Source organism: Thamnophis sirtalis, unplaced genomic scaffold (genome assembly GCF_051295495.1).
Source record: "Thamnophis sirtalis isolate CommonGarterSnake01/CBP01778 unplaced genomic scaffold, rThaSir2_p1.2 scaffold_10, whole genome shotgun sequence".
NCBI lineage: Eukaryota > Metazoa > Chordata > Lepidosauria > Squamata > Natricidae > Thamnophis > Thamnophis sirtalis.
The window spans coordinates 46,455,312-46,471,347 of NW_028261390.1; the positions used below are offsets into that span (position 1 = coordinate 46,455,312).

Sequence of the window (16,036 nt, forward strand, 5' to 3'; positions counted from 1 at the left end):
ATAGAATCCCTCTCTTCTCTAGAACATTTATTTATTTAGCTCTTCTCATGATGCTTATTAGAGCCTGCCATAGCAATTGATGAGCAAAATGATTAAAATCAAATTTTAAATTCTGTACATACGCAAACACTAATTAAAGATAATTGCTGAAACAAATTCATGATTTATCAGTTATCCATTTAAAGAAAAACACCAAACAGATAAATGATTTCAGCTAGCAAAAAAATAACTCATAATCCAGATTGTTATCATAAATTATAGCTAATAAAATCATCACCCCTTGGTCAAAATGGCTTTATTTACTATTTGTCTATAATAACTCTATAGCACCAGGATGGCGAACCAGAGGTGGCACACACAGCCCTTTCTGCTAGCTCGTGAGCCATCGCCCCAGGTCATATCTCTATGGGGTTTCTATCGTGAGCTTTTGTTTCCCTGCAAAGGATGACGCAGAAGCTCACGAAAGAAGATCTTACCTCTTGCCTCCCACTAGCCAGCTGGTCTTTGGGTTTCTGCTGTGCAGGTCCACATGTCTGGCACACGCCTTTCAGTTTGGGCATGTGCACACACAGATTGGGCACTTGGTGTCTAAAAGGTTTGCCATCACTGTTTGTAGCATGTACTTTAAATTTAATTATGCTAACTTCTACTTAATATAGAATTGAGACACATAGGAGAGAAGGAGACAGCACAAGCAGTTTAAACTATGTTCTGTCCCTAAATTATATTTCCAGGTTCTGTCAATTTGTGAATTTAAAGTTGAGAATCTGTTCATTATGTTATGTTAATGTATGGACTAAACAGTAGGATTGCAGAGGCATCTTCTAGTACCTCCAGTCTGTACAATCCTGTTCTTTTTTTAAAGCCATGTTGGAGGAAGAAAGACGAACAGATTCAAGTCCATATTTATAATACTGCTATCTGTGCTATTGTTAGCATGCTTTGGTAGCACTGTTTTATAAAAAGGTACTTCTGAACTATATTATTACTTCCATTCTTTCTTCCTGTGCAATTTGATATACAGTAGAAATCCAACTAGCAATTTGCAGAGACTAAATAGTTTTTCAAAGACATGGAATGGGATACTTGTAACCATGCTGTAAGAATCTCCAGTATTCACTCTGCCAAACAATTATATTTTTAACAGTGATGCCCACAAATTTCAAGTATCGTCCCAATCTCTCCTCCTTGAATAGTACTGTGCTATTGTAGCCCTACTATATAGTTTTGATGAAAATAGCAGTTCAGCAGTGTTTGACTTGCTATTAGTTAAAGCATAAGTGTATAGCATGTTTTATGTTTTCCCGTGTTTTAATTCTTTATTAAAGCTTAGGCAAAAGAAAACTCATTTATATACTGAATAAATGTTTAAACTGTGCAATCTTATATTCTCAGCAATTTATAAAAATAAGAAATCCACAATACAATATACAGGTAGTCCTTGGCTTGCAACTAGTTATTTAATGAACATTTGAAGTTATATGGATTTCCCAGGTGATACTTGTGGCTTGGCTTCAAAGTTGTGACCCCCCCCCCTGTGGGATCACATGATCACATTTCATGCCGTCAATGACCTGCTCGCATTTATGACAATTTGTAGTATCCCATAGCATAGTTTAGTGACCAGATTTTGCAAAGATTTTGTCAAACTGGTATTTATTTCTAGTTTTGACAACACCTATCCACAGCAAGCCGCTGGTTCACTTTAACAACCTTGACTGTCACTTAATGACTGGAACAAAAATCTAAAATAAAGTCATTCATTCATTTTACAACCATTACAACTTATAATCATGATGGGCAGGCTCCATTATAGTAATAAATCAAGGATTACCTGTAAACTAAAAGGGTTAAAACTATTAAGGAAATCAAAACAATTTCCCACTTGCAATTAACAATTGCAGTGCGACTATGTTAATTAATTAAAAGCCCTCCAGAAGAGCTCCATTTTGACAAGTTTACAAAAAGCCAGAAGGTCCAGGACTTTTGAATTTCTCAGGGAAGGATATTCTGCAATGGTAGAATAATAACTGAGAAGTATCTCTGCCTAGTATTGATCCCTAATTTTGCAAAAGTATAGAATATCAACATTTTTTCCTGTGTATTAGCCAAGTCAATTCTGGTTGAAAGGTGTTATTCTGAGAGTCCTTTGTCCCCAAGTTCAATGGGACATTATAGGATAATTGTTTTCAACTTCTGTAAGTAGTATCCTTTTTGTTCCTGTCTATTCTTGAGGTTTATAGTTGTAGTTTCAACTAAGATGGTACAAATTCTTATGAAGAGTTGTTTCAGAATATATGCATGCCCTGGAAATGGTAGTGAAATGGGGCTATTTCCCATTTAGAACTTCTTTTTCCTCTAGTCTGGAACATTATGAATCAGATATTTTGATTTTCTAACAGCTTTCCTGTGAAGTAATCAGGATTTATTGATCACAGAGAACCTTGTAGCTGGTTGTTAAAATATCCCCTGAATCTTTATCAGATGACAAGCAAGTATTACATCAATATCTCTATATTAAATGTTATAGATTTAATCCAAATATTCAGATATACATTGAGGAACAGACTACTTATGTGTATGTGTGTGTATGTACACACACACACACACACACATATATACACACACACATACATACATATACACATAATTTAAGGGCTTATTATTAGCATAAATACATATAGAAATAGCCATTTTTATTGTGTCACCTCTTAACAGCCATCACTGATTTGAAAGTACTGTAGTGTCCATTTTATGAGCCTTGCAACATTTACTGCATTGTCAAATTTGGAAAAATTGCGTAAAATAGTTGCGCAGATGCCAGTAGAGTTTTGCATAGTATGGAGCGCTATACTCCATACTATGAAAATGTAGAGAGAACTATTATTTATTTTGGAAAGTTTATATTTGTTATTGTATATTCCTTGGAGATATTTACTTGTCTTTGATATCATTATTACCGGTCCATATACTTTTCAAACCCCTTGCTTTTGATGGCATTCAGTTGAAAGGGATGTATATCTATTGTAGACTAATGGTTTGACTGCTTGCTTATTTTACAAAATGTATCTCTCATGGTGCTATTCTCCATATGCATTCTTGACTTCCACTTTATTCCCTGCTTCTATTGTGGATTGGTGTATCTTTTATGCTTTTTCCTGAATCCTGAGTAACATCTACATATGCTACTCTTGTCTCTCTATTCCTTTTCCAAAAACTCTGCTTTCCTAAATATATTTAGCAATGTAATTTGGTGAATTAGAAGTCTTGATGGTCTTTTAAGATTGGTGAAGGACTATTTATGAACAATTCTTGTTGTAACAATTTAACTCTTTCTGCAACATTTTTGTACATACCACAACTTTGCATGAAGTTTTGCTTTGAAAATAAATTCAACAATTTAATAATTCTATTAAATACATTCAGCAATTTCAGGCTCTCTGACATTGAAGTTATTTTGAAATATTGTGCAGCTGACTCATCTATCCAAGTCATCTGTCACACAGACGGTAACCAGTTTGCTGCAAACTACATTACAGAATCAGTGATTTACAAGTTTGATAGTACAATAGTGACTCAAAAGAGATTAAGTATCAATGCCAAAGGCTTTTTAAATATGATCTATCACAACAAATCAATTAATGATCCGAGAGGGAGGAATTCACTTAGATTATAGATTAGAAGTGGGCAAGACGTGTTCAAGAAATTTCAAATCTCCAACATTCGTAGAAGCAAAACATGAAATGTCGCAAAGAAATTTGCAATTTTAATATTGTGCACAACTTACTGTTGCAAACGGATTCTTTTCTTTTTGAACCTGGAACTATTTAAATGTGACTGCCCACCTGACACACTTATTTAGACATGCAAAGGGTAGAAATGAAACTTCAGTAATCAGAATTTTGGGAAAGTCCATCTCCTGCTCATCATTCTGTACTGAAAATTATGAGAATGTAAGTCAGCACCTACTTTGATTCTTGTTGACCGAATCTGCTAAAGAGCGATGGACAGACTCATTGCATATGAATAATTTGATTTAGTACTGAGTAAGATAAACAACCAGCTCTATTTAGAAATGCCTTTTATATTTCTAATTGGGACTGGTGCTCACATTGCCTAGTTCCAAATCAAATTTAAAAATGGTCAAATGAATTAATTATTTTTGTAATATGCTTCATTTTGACTCTGCCTTTTAATTCTCTGATAATTGTAGGAAATGTTTATATTTCTTGTGTGTTTCTTCTGGAAGCAAGAATTGTGGTGCATAACACATGAGTACTGTAATTATTTGGAAAGAAGTGGCACTGCCTTGTTTGTATAGGGTTTCGTTTTATCACAACTGCAGAAATGTTTTATGCTCTGGATCCTTGAAATATATTTGTAGTTTAAGTCCTGTAATTTCCATGCTCTCTGTAAATTATGGAAGTCAATGTCCGGCATGTTTGGTGATTATAAAGCTGAGAAAGGCTATGTAAAGAGGCTTTTGTTACATAAGGTTATGTTACCAACTTTAGAATTGGGGGCCAGCTCCTTAGGAATCCTCATTTGAAAGATAGTGTGTGTGTGGCCAAATATGAAAATAGGTTTTGTAGTTTTAAAGTGATCCTGAAAAAGCCTAGTCATGCAACCTGTTTTCTTAAATATGTACTTGTGTCCAAAGCTTTCCTGCAATTGGAGAAAAAGGATCAACAAGAACTGGCATTGAATCAGTCTTCTCTAGCATCAAGGAAAAACTACTCATTCACAAATGACGAAGTACGACAAATTGATCGGGAAAACCAAAGGCTCTTAAAAGAATTAACAAAGCATTCTGCAAAACCCAGAAACAAAAGTGCCTCCATTAAGAAACCTTCAGGCTCAGCACCTAAAATGTACCACAGTGCCATCAACAGGCAGAAGGAACAGCAGAGGATCGACAGAGAGAATCTGGTTAGTTGAAGTTCTGGATTTAATAATATTAATTAAAAACTAGGCTTCTTTGACTTAGTATGTTAGGCAAGTCTGTCCACATGGCTTGAGGCTCATGATAGATGAGCCCCTAGCAAATTATATTGCATTGTATAAACCATGGGGTTGCAAACTATGATTTAACGCATCGTGTAGACCACATTATTTGTTTCATCCTTTGAGAAGTGGGTGTAATCTTATTAAATCACAAAGCTCTCCTGTAATTCAATTGTACTAGCAGTGGAAGAAAATCCATCAGCTGAATGCTGCCTATTTATAAGTGCTTGCCCTGGGTAGGGGAGATAAAAATCCATTATCTGAAAGTATCCAAATATGAATAAAAATATATGGGGGCACTAGCAATTCCACTGCCATAATGAACTTCAGGATTGCTAGAGATTGCTAGACCCAAACCTGAAGATGCCTGCTTATCTCAAATTTTATCACAACAATGAGATTTCCAATGTTTCCTCAACTGATGGTCCTTGATTGTAGGTTTGTCATATATGACTACTATTTTGTTTCACTTTTTATTTAAAGTTAATACAGTAGACAGAAAAATTCAAATATGCTTTTTTTCCTATTAAGTTTCTTGCCCAGTACAATGCAGTTCATTTATCTGCACTTTTTCCCCCCCCACTCAATTGTGTCCAAATGTTGGAGGCTTGGCAAAGCTTTTCAAAAGTGGTTTGCCATTGGGTCCTTCATAGGACTGAGAGAATGTGACTGGCCCATGGTCGCGCAGTTGGCTTTGTTCTTAAGGTGGGACCAGAACTCGAACAGTCTCCTGGTTTCTAGCGAGATGCCTTAGCCACTACACTAACCTGACTCATTACCTGCACTAATTTCATTTAAATTTAACTCTCTGCTGGTTTTTGGAACATGTGGCTTCAACCCAGTTTTCTTCCTCTTTTAATTTCTCTATAGCATAAAGAATAAATGTTTGAGCTTCATTGGAATAGTATTTGCATATCTTTGAATTATGCAGAAAAGTTGTTGAAATATCTTGCTATGCATTTGTGTGTGTGTGTGTGTGTTTGTGAACCTAAAATCACCTTCTTTTCACAATTGAGCATCTACCTTAGACACAAGAAAAATCAACCAGAAAGGAATTCATTGATCTCAGTAACAAGCAAGAAAAAAAACTGATTGATGTAGTTAGTAGCAAAGGAACATATTAAGTCATTCTATCATTTTATTTTAGCCATTGATCAGCAATCACACATTTGTCAGTAGCACACAACTTAATAGTCCACAACTTAAAGTAGAAATAATTGAAAAAATAGCCAACAGTCAATTTCTGTAGCTGTTTATTCCACTACCACTGAATTGCTGTAGTAACCATAGCAACAGATCTGGAGGCAAATGAAAACTAATCTTCTGTGTAATAGTTCTTTACCTAGAACTGCTCAATGATGTAGTTTAGCATGAAGAAAAAGATTTTTATTGAATCTGTAATGTAACATAGAGAAGAGTGGGGAATGAATTTACCCAGACGAAATTGGCCTTCTTTTCATCCTGATTTATGATACTGTATTCTATTTCTAAAATATTCAGAATTGTAGGCTGCAATAAAAAGCCACATTATTTAGTCCCTTTTTAATATTCTAGAAATGCATAAATATGTGCACGTACTCATAAGAGAATGTTAAATATTGTTGAATTGTTCTGACTGTCAGTAACATCCTCTGAGCTCTCTGATTGGCTGAGAGCTCCAGAGGGTGTTGCCGACACACTGTTATTGTTGATTGGCCGAGGGACTGACGTCAGCAGTTGCTGTCGCGTCCCCGGCCTGTGATTGGTTAAACTAGAATATAAATACCTTGGCGGGAGTTTCCCGTCCCTTGAATCGCCTTCAACCGAATAAAGAGTTCTTCTTGTTTGAAACCCCGGCTGTGCGTTGTCCCTCCGTCAATACTTAAAACTGGCGACGAAGGTGGGATCCGGCGATTCCACGCAAGCCTAGGTTTAAAGACAGAGAGTTTATTCCAGCTAGCTGCTGTAAGTCGCTGTCCGCGCCAGCACCGAACGCTGAGGAAAAATTTTCCTGTCACGACTTCAGTCCATCCGCTCCTCACAGTCAGTTGAGCCAGTATGAATTCATTGCCGCCTTTCGCTCCTTTCGGCTCCGCCGGCGAATCCTGGGAAGGATTCATGGAGCGCTTTGAAACATATCTAATCGCAACTAAAAATCAGGCTCAAACGGATGAGGAGAAGTGCAGCTTTTTCTTATCATGCTGCGAACCCTCAATGTTTGCCTCAGCCAGAGCCATGGCTGCTCCCAGACCCGCATACAAATTGGGCTGGGACAACTTGATGGCCAAGTTAAAGGGGCACTATGCCCCAACGCCATCCAAGATTGCCCGCAGTTTCGCATTCAGAAGGCGGGTACAGAAGCCGGGGGAGACGATCAGTCAATTTTTGGAAGCCCTGCGCACTGTGGCGGCCCAGTGCGATTTTTCGAACTTAGAAGAAAACCTAGTCGAGCAGTTTGTGTGTGGTGTGCGGGATGTACACTTAAGAAGCCGCATGTTCCGCCACCATGACATTACGCTGCTCCAAGCAGTCGAGATCGCAAGAGCAGCTGAGCTCTCGGAGCAATCGACCGCCGATTTGGAGCGGCTACAGCTGTCAACTAACCCGGCACCGGCCTCACAAGTGCATGACATTGACTATGATGATATAATCCCTTGTGAGGACCGGGAGCCAGACAACATCGATCAAGTCCGCGCACAACCACGGCGGAAGCCACCTGCTCAATCCACAGCCGCACCGCAAAACGCCAGGGTGCCTTGCCTTAGCTGCGGAGGCCGCCACGACCGCCAAACGTGCCAATTCAAGAATGCGATCTGCCGCCGCTGTCAGAGGCAGGGGCACCTCGCCCAAGTGTGCCGAGCCTCCTTGCCGGCCCCTGCCTTCTTCCAAACTTCTGAGAGGACCAAGCAGCAACAGCGCCGCCAGCAGAGACCAGCTCGCAGAGGAGATGACTGCCACACTGTTTCCGAGCCGCAGGAAGTGGAAACCTCCATCAACCAGGCCTCCTCAGGCAACCGCAAAATCACGGCCAATGTCCACCTGGCAGGTCAGCCTTGCCAGATGGAAGTGGACTCGGGTTCCTCCCGATCGTTATTATCTTGGGACATGTTCTCAAACCTCTGCCCTACAGTTCCCCAAAATAAGTTAGCCCCATCCCGGGTACTCTTAAGGGACTACCAAGGGAAGTTGATCCCTGTTCTGGGATCCTTTCCTATCCCTGTTAGATATGGCAATTTCAAGGGAGAGCTGCCAATCATAATTGTAAAACACAATTTACCGGCTCTTCTTGGCCTTGACTGGTTTAAGACACTGGGACTGTCCATCGGGGGGGTCCACCAAGTTAAAACTGCGACAATAGAGGACGTCCTGCAGGAGTTCTCTGATGTGTTTGATGGACAGCTAGGGTGTTATAAGGGAACCCCCATCTCCCTTAGCTTAGATCCTCAGATTGCTCCTATTAGGCTGAAAGCCCGCAGGGTGCCTTTTGCCTTAAGGGCCAAAGTTGACGCCGAACTGGACAAATTATTGGCGCAGGGTGTCATCGAGCCAGTCGATCATGCTCCATGGGAGACTCCCATAGTTCTTCCGGTCAAGCCGGATGGCTCGGTGAGAATCTGCGCCGACTACAAGTCGACGATCAACTTGGCCCTTCAGGCAAACCCCTATCCAGTCCCTGTTGTGCAACACCTGCTCCATTCCCTGGGGCAGGGTTGCATATTTGCCAAACTGGATATGGCGCAAGCCTATCAACAGCTCCCGGTGGATGACGATGCGGCGGCTGCCCAGACCATCGTCACTCATCGTGGGGCTTTTCGTTGTCGCCGCCTGCAATTCGGCGTATCCGTGGCCCCGGGGATCTTCCAAAGTCTCATGGAGCGCCTGCTCCATGGACTTCCGGGGGTAGTGCCATATTTCGATGACGTTCTGATCGCTGCTACAAGCCGCTCAGAACTCATCGAAGTATTAAGGAAGGTCCTCTGTCGTTTCAGGGGCGCGGGATTAAAATTAAAGAGCAGCAAATGCTCATTTGCTGTCCCTAGGGTAGAATTCTTGGGCTTCTTAATAGATGCCCAAGGCATTCACCCTACACCTTCTAAGATTGCCGCCATTAGGAACGCCCCTGCTCCCACCTCCAGGGCGGAGCTACAGGCGTTCCTAGGGCTGCTCAATTTTTACGCCCCCTTTATTCCTCACAAGGCGTCACTAGCCGAGCCGCTGCATCGGTTGCTCGACCGATCCGCGGCCTGGCGCTGGGGAAGCCGCGAAGCGCATGCGTTCGCGGCTGTCAAAGAGACGCTGACGTCATCGGCAGTCCTCATTCAATATCATGATGGGTTGCCTCTGACGTTGGCGTGTGACGCCTCCCCATTTGGAGTAGGGGCTGTCCTGAGCCATATCCTCCCTAATGGCTCAGAAGCCCCTGTGGCCTTTTATTCTCGGACACTCTCCTCGGCGGAGCGCAATTACAGCCAGATCGACAAGGAGGCTCTGGCTGCAGTGTCCGGGATTAAGAGGTTCCACGATTACCTCTACGGTCGGCACTTTACCCTTGTCACCGACCATAAGCCACTCCTTGGGCTTTTGGCGGGGGACAAGCCGACCCCCTCCATTTTATCCCCCCGCATGACTCGCTGGACGGAGTTCCTCGCAGCGTATTCGTATACGTTGCTGTACCGTCCAGGCAAACAGCTAGGGCATGCAGATGCCCTCAGCCGTTGCCCACTCCCGGAGACGGACACCGCCCCAGTGCCCTCTCTCTCAGTCCTTTCCATTGCCGCCTCCGGGTTCCCACTCTCTGCCGCGGACGTGGCAGCCCACACGAAGGCCGATCCGATCTTGTCCCAGGTCTCTTCCTGGGTTCTAAGGGGATGGCCAGCAGACAAAGTGGCAGAGGGCTTCCAGCCCTTTAAAAATCGCCAGGCTGAGATCTCCCTCCACGGGGGTTGTCTCATCTGGGGGGATCGGGTGCTGATCCCCACCGCACTCCGGCCACTGGTTTTGGATCTGCTCCACAAGGACCACCCGGGCATAGCACGAATGAAGGCATTGGCCCGTAGCTATGTCTGGTGGCCCTTGCTGGACACAGAAATAGCGGCCCATGTGGGCCGCTGCACGACCTGTCAATTATCCAGGCCCAACCCCCCAGCCGGGCCTGCTCGTGAGTGGGAGGCTCCGAGAGGCCCATGGTCTCGCCTCCACATCGATTTCGCCGGTCCCTTCCACGGCCAAAACTTCCTGGTAGTGGTGGACGCCTACTCTCGATGGGTGGAGCTAGTCCTCATGGGCTCCACCACAGCCGAGAGTACGGTCAGGGCCCTGCGAAGGATGTTCGCAACCCACGGGTTGCCGGACGTGGTGGTCTCGGACAATGGGCCACAGTTCACGTCCACCACCTTCCAGGAGTTCTTGGCCGAGCAAGGGATCCGGCATGCGCCCATAGCCCCGTACCACCCGGCCAGCAATGGCCGGGCGGAACGGGCGGTCCGCTCAGCTAAGGAGGCACTGAGCCGCATGGACCGGGGCGACTGGCAGGCGAGGGTGGCGGCTTACCTGCTAAGCCAACATTCCACCCCCTGCCCAACTACCAACAAAAGCCCCGCGGAGCTCTTGATGGGCAGGCGCCTGCGGACTCCCCTGGATAGGCTTCACCCGCTCTATTCAGGGGATCAGCCGAGCAATCTGGGGGTCCTCCCTCCCCGGTCCTTTAAGCTAGGGGATCCAGTGTGGGCTCGGTCGTTTACGGGGGAACCAAAATGGGTGCCGGGTGCTATCGTTGCCCTGACTGGCCCATGTTCTTTCAGGGTCCAGTTGGCAGATGGAACCCAATGGAGACGCCACCTGGATCAATTGAGGAGGCGTCTCCCGTCGCAGGCTGGTGGCCGCGAACCCCTGAGGGACAACACCGCAGCCCCGGGGTTGCAATGTGAAGCCTTCGCCACTCCAGGCCTCAACCTGCACCAAGCACAAACCCCTCAATCCGAGAAACCACATCCAAGGGCCTTTGCCACACCAGGCCCCCTCCTGTTTCAACAACAGCGTCCTCAATCCGGCAGTCCGCAACCGGGGGCCTTCGCCACACCAGGCCCTGCTTACCCAAGCGCCGCCCAAGGGGACGCCAATCCAACAACTCAAGCCGAGGACGCACAGAGAATTCCCCCCACGACAAGTGACGCGCCCCCACGGCTACACTTACCGTTGCAGTTGAGCCCGCCTTCTGGGCCTTCCCGAAAGGGCGTGCCTCGGAGCTACACTCCCTTCGGGGAGGAGCTACCACGAGGAGGTCCTCCTCCGCCGACGACTTCTCCTGCAATGAGAAGATCTGGGCGGGTCCGGCGCCGCCCAGCATATCTTAAGGACTACGCATGCTCTGTTTCGGGCATGCGCAGAACTGGGGGAAAGGGGTGTTAAATATTGTTGAATTGTTCTGACTGTCAGTAACATCCTCTGAGCTCTCTGATTGGCTGAGAGCTCCAGAGGGTGTTGCCGACACACTGTTATTGTTGATTGGCCGAGGGACTGACGTCAGCAGTTGCTGTCGCGTCCCCGGCCTGTGATTGGTTAAACTAGAATATAAATACCTTGGCGGGAGTTTCCCGTCCCTTGAATCGCCTTCAACCGAATAAAGAGTTCTTCTTGTTTGAAACCCCGGCTGTGCGTTGTCCCTCCGTCAATACTTAAAAGAGAACACCCCAAGAAACCACTCAGATGGCTTCTTTCTGCACATTTTCTATTTTTAATTCTTTTGAAATGGAATGATTATAGTATGTGTTAATAGTCTGCATTTTGATTTCCTGAGAGAGTGGTTGGATGACTGACTTGGTTTGAATGATCAAATTCTGGCGTAATAACCTAGGACAGTGGTTCCCAAACTTGGCAACTTTAAGACTTGTAGACTTCAACTCCCAGAATTCTCCAGCCACAAGTCTTAAAGTTGCCAAGTTTGGGAACCACTGACCTAGGATATGCACAAGATTCCTGCTCCATAGATAACAATTTTTCTGTTTCCATTTCTTCAAATCACAAAATGGAGTACCAGAACATAGAAAAGGAAGTATTGTAAACAACTTTATTCCAAATAGCAATGCAAACTAATTGTCTGAAACTAGCATAGAATATAAGAGCTTTATAAAGTGAAATTCACCCCCCCCCCTTAGAACAGCTTTGCCTTTTTCTACTGCTGTGCTAAGACATCAGATGACTACGGAATCAAGTGGACCGTCTCATCTATGATTTCCTATGGAAATTCATCTCCAATGAGACTTGTTTGCCTTCACTCGCACTGTCATATTCAGTGTGATGACGTTGTTGGAATACTAGATATAAAAATCTCTAGTCCCGGGCCATTGTGGCTTCCCTTTATAGTTTTGCCTTTTATATAAAAGCTATATGATGAACAAAGGCAAAGCTACCAAATGATAATGTTCTCTTCTGCCCTATTCTGCTTCTCCATTCTCATATCAACAGAGTGCTTCCTAACAGCTTTTTCAAGTTAGTGTACTCCAGTTATGTTGAACAACAGTATTATAATTCTAGTGAGAAAGTAAAGGCATTGTAATCCAAAACAACAGAGACTCTGGAGGGCTAGTTTTGATTATGAGATTCTGGTATCCCAGGTCATAATGTATTAAGTTATGTGTATGTTATTAAAGGCTTTTTTGAAAAGACTTGAAGCAGTGAAACCAACAACTGGCATGAAGCGCTCAGAACAGCTCACTGACTACCAGCGGCAGATGGGCTACTTTCGCACTTCTGGAACTCCAAGGCGAGGAAAGTCTGCCTTGAATCATCAGAGTCCATCTAGTAAGTCATTCCAGAATCTTCATCTGCTAATATCAGTTTGATTGAAGTATGGGGGGGGGGGAAACCCCTCACTGGTCTTTATTTCTACTGTCTAAGTAATGAAATCAAATCTGATCATCTGCTATGTCTTAATTTCTATATATACTGCAAGGAAATTATGTTTATCTCCTTTTATACTTTTTCTAATATTTATAGGTTATTTAAATGTACATGTTTACTGAGGTCATTTTTTTGATCAGCACAAATAACATAACTTACCTTAAGGATTGAATCTAAAAATTGTATGGTACAAATAACACTTGCCCAAACAAAGTGAGTTGTTCCTACATCTTGCCAAGCTCTCTATACCAGAGGTCTCCAACCTTGGCAACTATAAGACTTGTGGACTTCAACTCCCAGAATGTCTCAGCCAGCAAAGCTGGGAGTTGAAGTCCACAAGTCTTAAAGTTGCTAAGCTTGGAGACCACTGCTCTATACCAGGGATCGCCAGACTTTCTGACCTCAGGGACCACTAAATTCATAATTTTAAATCCTGCGGACCACTAATATGATTTTTTTAAAAAAATAAATAGTATTTAGTGCAATATAAAAAATGCAAATAATTTTTCTACGGACCATCAAAATTTTCTCATGGACCACCAGTGGTCCACGAACCACCTGTTGGTGACTGCTGCTCTATACTACATGCATGCTGATTTCCTGAGTCCAGAATAAGTGAGTGACTATACCTCCAATAGCAGCAGTAACACTGAACAAGATTAGTTTTTCATAAGCAGCATCCCACTTGCGGGTGTTCAAATCCAGAGAGTATTTCTGATCTTATTCATCATCTACGTGGTTTAATGTTTATACTGTTTACTTAAAGTTGCTTAAGTTTATATTGTTTACTTAAAACTCCATATGATCTCTTTTGACAATTTTGACAGGAGGTACATCCCGAACTTCCAGTCATAGTGCATCCAGTACTATAAATCAAAGGAGTGAAAAACCAGTTTTTGATAAATGGTGCACTGCAGCAGTTGAACCCCAGTAACATCCATGGCGCTTCGTTAAAAATAATTTGCACTTCGCTGTCAGATTTCTAAACTGATGGTTGGGGATTACTGTAATTCTGTGCAGGACTGTTGTAATATTGAATAATTAAAGGATCCTGGAAAGTAGTATTAACTATAAAATGGATACAATCTTGATTCTTTTTTTTCCCATCTTTCTAATATGTGTTGCACAGTATCTTTATAGTCAGTATTTCTTAAAACAATACTTGTATTAAAAAGTGGCAATATTGCAAGCCTTATTTCCTCAAAGTCAAATGAAATCGAGGTTTGAAAAGTAGGGATAGGATAGACCAGAAATAAAAATTCATTTGTTTTTAGTCTTAAATTTTGAATTTCTTACCATGAAATTTATGTAACTTTGTATTGCAAACTTTTAATTTCATAATTTACAAGATGTAATAAAAATATTAGACAGAGAACATTTAACATACACATCGGCCTTGGTGCTGTCAGTTACAACATGGAAAACATAAACTGAATCTTTTCAGATCAGTAATCCAATTCTAGAAATATGGATTTTAGATAAGCAGTAGACATCTAAATAAATGTAAAAAGTATTGTCTATTATCTAGAACTCTAAAAATCTTGTACTGTAATGTGTTGACAATTTTGGTCTGTGATATGTTTGCACAATTATATTTATTAAATTGTTCTCTAAAATTTTGTTTGTTGAAATAAAAATGAACAGAAATCTTGTGGATGCACTTCTTAAATCTTGGCACTTTGGAATCTTTCCATAAGCATATTTTTCTTTGTCAAAAACTACAAAGTGTGATTACTTATGAAGGTATGAAAATTGTACATCTGTCCTTTTAAAATTAAGTAAAATATGTAATTGAATTACTTTAGTGTGCGGTTCTTTTCTGTAATTTTAGTCAAATATCAATAGTTTTTAAAAATCACATTCTGCTTTTAATTGTATTTGTGATAGCTATCTGCTCCATAATAGTATTCAGATTCCCAATCATTCATTGATTTAAAAAATAACTTGTAGTTAATTTCCTGTTTGAATTCCATATTCATTTAACAATATTTCTAGGTTGTAAAAAGTTCTAGTCTATCTCAATTATCTGTCCATAATTATTTGCATAATGTAACAGTAAACTTATGTTTGTATATAAATTACATACATGAACAAAACATTTGCTTTTAATGAACATAAGTGGTACATGAAGAGGCACCAAGACATTGCAATCACAGTTAAATGCAAATATTGAAGAAATACAAAAGCAAAATTATGGAGTTACGCCTGATTTTCTTTATAAATAGGAACAGAATTAAGGGAGAATGCAACAATATCTAGAAGCCATTCATTGCCCACAGTATGCTTGTCAATTCAATATCTTTCCTAATGATTTCAAATGCCATTTCTGCACACGGGTGATTTTTTTTCTCCAAACGTTGCTGTGGTATTTGTACCCATAGAGAAAATACCAGAGTTCATTTTAGGATTTAATCTGCAGTACCAGCCAGTTTTATATTTTAAGTACTTATGAAAAAACAACCTCCTCAGAACACAAGGAATTTATATCTAGTAAGTATTATAATCATAAGACATCAGGAAATGGATGTAATACATTATATATGCTCACACGTGTTTTATCAGTAAACAACTACTCGGTAATGCAAAGGTCAAAACTCCAGAAATATATATAGTTTTTAAAAGATTTTAGATGGGACTGAATAACTTCTAAAAATTATCACTATTGTAATTTTTGATATGGCATAATAGGGAAGTACTAAATGCATGAACAATTGTTTTGGGTTTTTTAACTAAAAATGCGATCAGGTTTAACATATACACAGCTCCCAACTGTGAAGAATACTGCAAAACTCAGTGTAAACAATGTATATTTCTAGAGGAAGATGAAAGTTTTCAAATATGTTAATTAGGGAATTAATACTCTTTTTGCACATTGACTTTATCAGTTCTCTCACACCCTGATGTCATGAAATCTATTCCTAGAATGCCTCCAATTATGACTCAAAAAGTGGTTATCTATATTTCAAGAAACTCATTAGATACAGTCATAGTCCATAAGGTTGAAGATGACTGTGATGATGGGAAGGGAGCAAGAAATATCAGAAAATAAACTTGTACCTTTAGACCTGCAAGATTTTGTTAACATATCCTTACAATAAAGTGGAGTTCACTCATCTAGTTGTGTTTTGTATCTGATTTACCTGGCTGAGCTGTC

At 41.6% G+C, this 16,036-nt stretch overlaps 1 protein-coding gene across 2 annotated transcripts in view; it reads left to right on the forward strand.

Annotated features, from left to right (window-relative positions):
• Nucleotides 1-14,681, forward strand: part of CFAP97 (cilia and flagella associated protein 97) — a 28,102-nt gene extending 13,421 nt beyond the window's left edge. For both annotated transcript variants that reach the window (XM_014054988.2, XM_014054994.2), the window contains 3 exons: nucleotides 4,661-4,929; nucleotides 12,633-12,783; nucleotides 13,710-14,681. In XM_014054988.2, coding sequence (XP_013910463.2) covers nucleotides 4,661-4,929; nucleotides 12,633-12,783; nucleotides 13,710-13,816 — 527 coding nt within the window. In that variant the 3' untranslated portion in view covers nucleotides 13,817-14,681. The remainder of the gene's footprint in view (nucleotides 1-4,660; nucleotides 4,930-12,632; nucleotides 12,784-13,709) is intronic.
• Nucleotides 14,682-16,036: the final 1,355 nt, after the last annotated feature.